Source organism: Styela clava, chromosome 9 (genome assembly GCF_964204865.1).
Source record: "Styela clava chromosome 9, kaStyClav1.hap1.2, whole genome shotgun sequence".
NCBI classification, from domain to species: Eukaryota; Metazoa; Chordata; class Ascidiacea; order Stolidobranchia; family Styelidae; genus Styela; species Styela clava.
In genome coordinates this window covers 6,634,833-6,644,551 of record NC_135258.1, presented here as the reverse complement: position 1 = coordinate 6,644,551, position 9,719 = coordinate 6,634,833, and the positions used below count along the sequence as shown (strand labels likewise).

The 9,719-nt window shown below is 33.7% G+C and overlaps 1 protein-coding gene across 3 annotated transcripts; it reads left to right on the top strand.

The window, feature by feature from the left end:
- Positions 1–2,800: 2,800 nt before the first annotated feature.
- Positions 2,801–9,719, top strand: LOC144427288 (protein zyg-11 homolog B-like). 3 transcript variants are annotated; one of them, XM_078116245.1, is made up of 12 exons: positions 2,801–3,419; positions 4,067–4,187; positions 4,497–4,625; positions 5,041–5,175; positions 5,668–5,781; positions 6,165–6,323; positions 6,962–7,123; positions 7,586–7,627; positions 7,863–7,964; positions 8,122–8,232; positions 8,489–8,553; positions 8,946–9,719. In XM_078116245.1, exons 1-12 carry the CDS (start codon positions 3,262–3,264, stop codon positions 8,947–8,949), a joined length of 1,302 nt encoding a protein of 433 aa, XP_077972371.1. In that variant the 5' UTR covers positions 2,801–3,261; the 3' UTR covers positions 8,950–9,719. The 3 variants fall into 3 exon arrangements, with proteins under 3 accessions (XP_077972371.1, XP_077972370.1, XP_077972369.1); XM_078116243.1 differs by having other exon boundaries at positions 2,808–3,419; positions 8,394–8,553; positions 8,946–9,713; XM_078116244.1 differs by lacking the exon at positions 5,041–5,175 and having other exon boundaries at positions 2,804–3,419; positions 8,394–8,553; positions 8,946–9,715.

Genomic DNA, 9,719 nt, shown 5'->3' with positions numbered 1-9,719 from the left:
CGCGTGATTGAAACAAGTTGATTAACCAGTCTCTTCAGACGGACGAATCGTTTGCGGCGATGTTTTTTTTTCATATTCGGCGATTGCTTGTTTCACTAGCCCCGTGAGGGATATTTAACTGGATTTTACAATTGTGATTTTTTGTCTCAGTCTGATTGCTGTTGGTATAACCATAAATTACTAATCGGTGCGAGTAGCAGTTGAAACCTAATTAGATATTTGTGAGGTTAACAATGAGTCACATGCACCCTAGTCAAAAAAAATTACAATCATTAGAAAAGGATAGCCATGAAACAATGTAACAAAACTCGTAGACTCGGTAGTTCTGATATACCATATCGGAGACAAATTATTAGTATTTTGAACAAAAGTTGAAAAGCTTATCATCAATGACTTGAGGACAATGGATCTCGTGCCCCTTAACTTCAGATGAGAATGGTAGTGAAGTATGTGCGTATATTCGACTACGTCGCAAGGAACAGACTCGTTCACTGCAATAAAATTTTCACAATTAAGATCACGGGTAACGGGTAATAATCTTAAAATTAGAAATAATGCAAAGGGAAAAAGTGACAATTGCAAAAAAAAAATTTTCAATACATGACATTTAAATTCTAATAACTAAAAAAAACGGATAAAGCTCAAGAAGATTTAAAGACACGTATCTTATCTGCAGCAAAAAAGATTTGGAGTTTTATTGCAGTTTGGAAATCGAAGGCATAGAACTCTAAAGTTCTGCGAATAATTGAAGATATGGTAATAGATGTAGGCAGGCATCTTTTGAAAAAGGTGAAAAAGTCGCCATGATGTCAATCAATGCATAAACCAATCGAAATAATTTTTTTTTTTTTGAGAAAGGGATTTCAAGGAAGAACTTCTTTGTGGCATTAATATATCAGGACATACCGCCAGTCGTTCTGTCTTCCTGTGTGTCAGGCTCCAGCGTCTTAATGGCTGGACCGAACTGGATGAAATTTCATACGTGGGTCATCTTGTCACCCTAGTAAAGTGTATTTTCTAAAAAGTATGGATTGGAGTTTCGTTTCCATGGCAACAACGAAAAATCGCGCCGATCGTTATGAAATTGAAATATTGAAATTCCAATAACGCTACCTTCTGCAGAAGAAAATACTCTTTTGAACAAGTCGTCTTTCGTCTCGATACTTCATCAACTGGAAAAGCCTTAGAGATTTTTCTCACGCGAGAAGGCGCAGATCTAAAAAGAACTGGCAGTTTTGGTAAGCCGCTCACTAAATCACGCTGCTGTTATAGATCCGCAAGTTTCTACTGATAGTAACCGGTTGCATTAGTGCGCGCCCCAAATATCAGCGGAGATCCTGGGCATCGGGTTGTTAGTATATTAGTTTATTATTGGATCTCCGATCTAGGAGACCCTTATTATCAGCCATTTTGTCTGTCTGTCTGTCTGTCTGTCTGTCTGTCTATGTGTCGAAGATGTAGCGTCTTAACGGCTGGACTGTTCTGTATTAAATTTAACACGTGGGATATCCTGTCACCTTAGTTATGTGCGTTTTACTGAAAGTCCGGACTGTTGTTTCGTTTCCATGGAAGCAGCAACAAACACACCGATCGTTGAAAATATTCCCATTTTCATATAAATTTTTATCATTTTCTCGTCAACCAAGTCGAATATTAAAATTTCGAGAATGCAACCTTCCGCGGAAGAAAAAAATCGTTTGAACAAGTTGTCTTTCTTCTGTATAGCCTATAAACTAAGGAAGTTTTAGGAATTTTGGTGAGCATGTTTTAATAGTTAGTCAAAGCATACCCATGCTCATGGATATCGATGAGACGCATCGCTTATATGAACTGTCAGTTTTGGAACAAATTTTCTCGGAACAATGGCGTCTATACCAGTTATCCATTATTAAACTGAAATGACCAGGTCTCAAGCAATGGCGGAGATTCATACTGGGCGCCTACCGGCTTTTTTTTGGTATGAAGTTGTCAGTATCAACTTCAGAAAAAACAGACACGGGCGATATACTATCCATCGAATTTCTGTCAATGTTTATTAATTAAGAGAAAGATTGGTTGTATCTAATTGTTTGCGTGATTTTAAAAAAAAAATCGAATGAGCCTCGTTAATTTACAAAAGTGAAAGCATGACCCCAGAAATGCGGAAATCTGTGATCTACAGCATGAGAACATGGCGACCTTGTTCGTGACTTCTGCAGATGAACGAAGAGTAAATTTGATCATGATGCTGAAAAAGAATTGATGCTTGGCTGTGAAACATTTTTAATATTGACAGGGTTAACTTGATTGTTTTGTTTCTTTATTTCCTGAGTCCTCATGAAAATATATAATCCAGATATGATTACATGTAAGATGAAGTAAGCAAGTCGGTCATCGTGTAGAATTCAAATTGGGATTTTACATTTTGGTGTCAGCATTCACCCACCAAAAATGAAAGCTACAATTGTACAGCAACATTTACGACAGTTCCAACTCCAAAATGATATTGATAAAGTTGTGATGCCTATTTAGAAACATAACTCGTTTTTAAGCAAACAATAGTTGCATTTGATCTATTTTGAGGTAACATTGAGAAAAATATTCATTCGGTAATGGGAAGCAAATTGTTATTTCACCTCGAGCGTATATTTTCCCATTTTAAACTCTGCGTAGTATGCTTTATATGCAGCCCATTAATTGTCAACGCAATATCCGGTGACGCGGCGTATATAGTTAACCAAGTAAACTTCCTCATTCTATGGCTGAAGATACGTTATAACACTTTATAGCTTCATATTTTTTACGCCTGAAGTTAGGCTTACAGCTTATCAAGTTTTATCAGAGGCTACAAAATGACAGGGATATTATAAATAAAGCCGACACTTAATATCGTATGGTTTACATTTAATTATAAAATAACTGAAAGAAATTGGTCGTTAACTTTCGTCAGCAACTTTGTATTATCAGATGGTTTTTATATTTCCAGCTTGGTTCGGATATAGGAATAGACAATTATGTAATGGTGTGTGACAGGCGTGAAAAAACCATTAGCAGTTATAGATCACTTTGCGCGGTGATTGGCTTTGTTTTTAGGATAGCACGTAACAAGTAGAATATGACAATGCCTAAATATTGAAACAGCATTGACATTTTGTCAGCGAGGGATAGAAAAGTCAAAGTATATATATATATATATATTTTTGATCTAGTGTACGTCTGAATTACTTAACTTGTTGGTGAAATTACTTCACAATCTTCCATTGTATATATACACGCCAGGTAATGGCATCCAATAGTGGCGATGGCGTTGTTGAAAATTTACTTCAATGTTCGGTGTGTATGGAGTCGTATCAAGAATCCGGACCCCAGACACCCAAAATGCTGCCATGTCAACATTCCTTTTGCGTTGAATGTTTGGAAAAAATTTCCAGAGACGGAAGGTATTTTTGTTTATTATATGGTTTGTGATGATAGACTTTTTCCGTTAACAAATGTTATCAATATACATATTCAAATATTGGGCTATAATATGTTATAGCTCATTTATATCCGGAATAAGTAACGCTATGGTTTGTGATGATGGAACAATGGGTATATAAGCTTCATTGATTCAGACCAGAATAGGTCCGAGCTTTATTCAAGCACTAAATTTGTTTTGCCAAACTTCTAATTGAAATCTAATTGTCTGACTGTATTTTGCGATGCATTAGAGATACATTACCCTGCAAAATGTCTTTTTCCAGATCCTAAATTACCATACATTTTATTGCAAAAGATTTTTTTTCTCATTTTGTGAAGCCGACGCAAAGTTTTATTTAATTTAGATTAGCCTTTTCCTGAGTCCACTTTCATGGTAATTTTGAAAGAGCATTTTACCAAGTAAACGTTAGGTTAGGTCCTACAAGTTCACTCATGGTACCCCAAGCCTATTTGGGAGCGGTTCAAATATCTTGCATCGATTAAAATAAATATCGTTGTGTAGTATCGTTGATTATTCTCGTTCAGGTCATTATCTTTAACATATGGATATCAACAGTCTGACAGGGAAATATTTATAGAATTCACTAATAATAACATTTTATTGCAGAATACATTGTCCAAGTTGTCGTAAACAATTCTCTATACGTGTTGATGAACTTTCCAGAAGTTTCGTTCTTATTCAGCTACTGGACACTAGAGGGTTATCACCTAAGAAAGATAAAGATAATGTGTGAGTAATAACCCGTTTTTTTTTTCCTTTCAAATATGGCACTGAACAAATAGATTTGCAAAAGGATATATCTACAAAATAATTATTATTTGGTTAAATAATTATTCAGATATAAAGAAAACTATATCGGTCGAGAACGTTCAAGAACAGATATCGTTTATGTGTTTTTTGTTAATGTCTTTCTATTTTTAACACCGTTGATACTACTTACTAGCTTTAATCTAGTCAATATAACATTCCATTTTTTAGATGAATATAAAACAACCAAATTGTTTCTACAATATAAACTTGATGTTTTTATATCTAGGTCACTGATGGAAATCTTTCGGATCTGTTCAAAGAAAAATTTCGTGACTCTGACAAAGCAAAAGACTATTTGTCAAAACTTACTGAAAAAGTTTTGAGGGTGAAAAAGTTCAACTTAGAAGAAATTGAGGTTTGGGATAGTTTTCAAAAACGATTATTATGTTTCAAAATAATTTAGTTTCTTGAAGTGTTTTTTTTAATTCAACTTACTATCAAATCTACTTGGTTGATCAGCGTACGTATCATGTCTGTAACTAAAAGAACGTTTGTCAAGGTTCCTCACTTTGAAGTAATTTCTGGTAAAATAAATATTATGTGGAAATGATTGTTTTATATTAGTAATTTAATTATGCGACCATTAAAGCACTGCATGCCGTCTTAGTATTTACGCATATCCTTGGGTCACGAATAATCGGGTCGTTTGAAAAAGAGTAGGGATTAGGAAATTATCACAGCTACATTTTCATTGATCTTGCAAGATAATTACAAGATTTAATACAATACAATTTGATTTTATAATTTCATATTGTGATCGTATTTTTTAGGCGGCGCTCAATTGCATTCAATACTACAGAATACCAAGCGACACAAGTCGCTCAATTCAAATTACAGCCACAAAGTTTGTGATGCAATTAATTTCAGCTGGGGGTGAAAGAGTGACAGTGCATTTGCTTTCCGAAGTAATGATACTTGAGTTTTTGAAGATCGAGCTTTATTGTACATTGATGATGGCCTTAATCTTAATCTAATGTATGCAATCCATGACGTCCTGTGACCTTGCAAAGAACTTACCATATATTAAAATAGCAGGCCTGTCGACGCGGAATAGAAAATACCATGTAGATTGTAGATAATCAAATAGCGCGAATGCTGTGTCCTCATTGCATATGATTTTTCGAGACCTTTTATCGATGGTTTTCTAAAAAATTTATGTGAACAGATGCATTTAAGGATCATCAATTGCGCGTTTTAAGGGAACATAGGGAGCACAACGATGACCATTTCGCTTATATGCGCTGTTGAAAACATCCCAATTGATTTCAAGGAAATGCGCCCTTTCCATTTAATGCTAACATGGTTGGTTATGATAGTTGAAATGATAACGAACAATATTATTTGTTGCTGAGACAGCAGGTGAATTTATTCTAGACTAAAATATTTATTTTTGTTAGGTTGCTACTGAACTTATAAAAACTATAGAAGCCTTCAAAGACGATAAACTCTCTTCCGAGGTATTGCTGACTTGTCTGGCAGTATTGACTTTACCCGCTTTGAGGAATAAATCGGTAAGATGTATATATCTACATCGGCCCCATGGCTTGCCTTTGAGAAAATATCTTTTTATACCCACAGGCTTTTTCATTGTATCGTGTCACAGAGAATTTTTTTTAGTCTGTTTTATAGTTTTGTGTGTTGATCACTGGAATATTTAAAACTTTTGTTGCAACATAAATTTCAAAGCGTCTCAAACATACGAAACGTAGAAATTGTGATAGCTGAAGTGTATATCCATTTTTTGTTAGGTATATTGGTTAATCTTTGAATCAATAATTGCGGGTCTGCCAAAATATATTTTAATGCCATGATATCTGTGATATCCGTAAATTAATAATGTTTATTTTAATCCGATTCGGCGATTACCGAGCCCTGTAGCTATTTTCTTTTCTAGTGCTCCAATTACTTGAACTTAGCACACCTGCTGATGACAATTCTAACTACAAATGAAAATTTGGAAATAGAATCGAAGTTTGTGGAGTTTCTAACTAATATAGCAATAAATCTGTCACTATCAGATAACGCCACTATCGGAAACAGAAAATATGTGGAGGTATATTGTTATTTAGAAAACTTATCTGAATAATAGATAAAATGTTAATCTTTTCAATTATAATATTTGTTTCAATTATAAACTTGTTTCGGTACTCCCGTAGTGTATGTACCATGTTAGGGTTAGGCCATAATTTTATCCAGATTTCCCTATTTTAGTTCTATTACGAGTTCGGAGATTGTGGTAGACAAGTAAATACACCCCTGCCCATAGGCTTCCTCCCTTTACACAACTTGATGTAAAGTAGGCGAACAAAATTAGTTACCGGTACCTCCATATCGGTACACACACTTTTGGAGCGCCCTTTTTTCTATGTCAGCAATAAAATGAGAAATGTTGTTTATTTAGGTTATCATTCAATTAAGTATATACTTAATCCTTTGTCTTAGTCACAGTGCGACTTGCCAGATAACAAAGTTTTATTGATTTTTTTTTAATATAACAATTAATATACAATTCGTCTACTATTTCGATAATCAAATATGACTTTTTTCCATAAAAATATATTGTTGAACATAAAACTGACTGAAATATATTAATGATAAATGTATACTCTGATTGTTTTTATGTGTTTTATTAGAATATAATAATTACAGCAACACAGAATTTTGTTGGAATGAATAATTCTTTTTATCTAGAATCTCTTATCGATGCTGAGGGGGAAAGTGAACGCCAGGCTCCGAGATGCTACTTTTTATAATTTGCTGTCATTTTTGGAGAACCTAACAGCTGGAATACCCTCAACATGTACAAATATTGTTAATGCAGGAGGGCTAACAATTTTTGTTGAATTGCTTGAGGTATGTCTCAACTCTCAACCAATGTAAAATGATACGAGGTATAATAACTACAATTACTGAAAAAAGTAAGTAAGAGTAAGAGTATCGAATTAAAAACCAAATTGGTCATGTCGAGTCAACTAAATTCCGTTTTTTGAAAATCTGAGTCAAGTTATAAAAATGTGTAGATTTGAATTGCAACACATTTTCAGGATGTTACATTTTAATAAATCACCGACAATTATACAACATATATTCATTTGTGAAATATTGCCAGAATTCTTTGAATTTAAGCAACAAAACCGATACAACAGAGCTTTTGCAGATAAATTTGACATCTTGGCCCTTTAAAATATACGGTATGTTGGTTTTGCCGATGAGAATTCGATCGAATTTGAAATTTCACCGCGTCATTCGATCCTAGATTTTTATTTGTTAAATCCGAGTGCTGTACTTTATTTACTTCTCGTCTTGTTTTTACAGGATAGCGATTTCAGATCAATTAAACCAGTGCTAATAATTTTGGTAATGCATTAAATTTTAATCTACTCTCTAACGATCTGGATCCTAACAACATATATTTATTATGGGTATCTGGTCTTGCCTCACGAATCCTCGCGTTGTTTTTTCTAATTTATCTGATGGCGTAATCATTGTGATATTAAAAAATATATATTTCTAAGTTGTTTAAATTATTTATTTCCAATATCTGAAATAAGTTGATTGACATGATAAAAGCTATTCAGCGTAATTGATTTAGAGCAATTTGACGGATGTACCAGAAATATGCTACCACTTTTTGGACGACAACTGCGGGGCAGTCGAGTGTGTACTAAAATTGATGAATTCAAGTGAAATGCATGTGAGTAAATCATTGCTTATATTAGCATTCAAATTATATTATCACGTCACATTTAAAGCTGAAATACAGCTTGCTCCACATATTAATAAATATTTTGTTCCTGTTCATGTTCCTGACTAAAAACTTCACCCCAGCAATGTAAATTTTTTATCGGCAGATCAGCTATCTTTCCGCTGCAGTCATATCGCGTTTGCTAACAATCGACTTCAAGGAATGGGAAAAACTCACAAAGTCGCTTAACCTAAGGAATACGGCACTGACAAATGTGGTAAATTATTTTAGTAAATATTTAGCAAACAAAAAACAAGATTTGCCTGATTTATTAATTTTTTGTCTGTATTCGACATAAGATGCCATGCTCATTGTCTTAAAATGAAAAGATTACAAAAAGATAAAATGCCCCGATTAAGTTGTGTTATTTTTCTGTAGTATGACTGCTTGGCGAAATGGGGTCAAATGGAATCAAATATATGTTTTCATATCCGTTTTAAAACATTCAAGCCTTTCTATCTACTTCTTCAAAGATACGACGCGCCACCACTTCAATTATTTGCTGTTTGGACCATATGGAAGTGTTGTACGTATTCATGTAAGTGAAGGCTTTTTTCATCTGTTCGTGAAGTTTTAAATGTGCGTCGTTGCTTTATTGTACCATGTACACAGTGTACAGTATTTACATTATCCATATTTGTCACAATGTGTGCGTTTCGTCAACGAGTATTTTATTGGACACGTAGTGGACATAACGATCGTTTTGTTGTTCTTGTTCTTTGACACGTTTTGAAGAAATCGCTTTTCTCTTTGATTACTGGACCAATTGCTTTGAAATTTTTAGTGATTTAAGATAGAAAAAAATTCCAGAATGCTATTACTTTTTTTTGTTGCTATGACGTCATCAAAATTATTGCCATTAGGTGGCGCTACGTGTTCATATATTTGAGCATAGCTCTCTTGTTTATTTATAACATAATATTATTTCAGCTGAAACATACCAAGAAATGCTGATCAAAGAGCAAGGTATCGACTATCTTCTGGAACTGAAACAAAATCTCTACGTGGATAAAAATGTCAAAAAATTTGCGGAACTCACCCTGAACTCAATTCATTAATTAAAAAAAGAATTCGACGACCAAACACGAAAAATCAATAACTACTTTGCGGCTTATAAACGCCCGTTGATTAATGCAATGATGTACAGTGGTTTTCAATCTGTTTGGTGGAGCAGAAACTTCAATGAAACATTACATGCGCCCGAGGAACCCCTGTATAATAATTTAATTGTCTGAATTGTATAAAATATAAATATATATATAAAATGAACCAAATACTAGCAAAAAATGATATGTGAAGTGTAGCGAGTTCAACAACAAATCTAATAAGTATTTGAATATAGGTATATATATAAATATCATAATATAAACTCCTGAATTTGAAAATAAACTTGCGGACACCGGATTATACTGGCGGAACACTGGTTGAAAACCATTTGTACAGAGATGACAGTTGAAAATAATTGTTTGAAACATAACTTTCTCTGAATTCTCTTCTATGCATAACCGATTATATAATTTATGATTATATATCTAACGCAATTAAAAGTTAAATATCCTTATATCATTTTATATTATGTGTCATGCTTTATCTGGTATATTTGAGGTTGATGAGTTTCGGTTAGATTACAAGCGTCTAGTGTAGTGAAGGGAAACAGGTCAATAAGTTGCGATACAATATAATAAGTTGCCATGTTATTTTTTT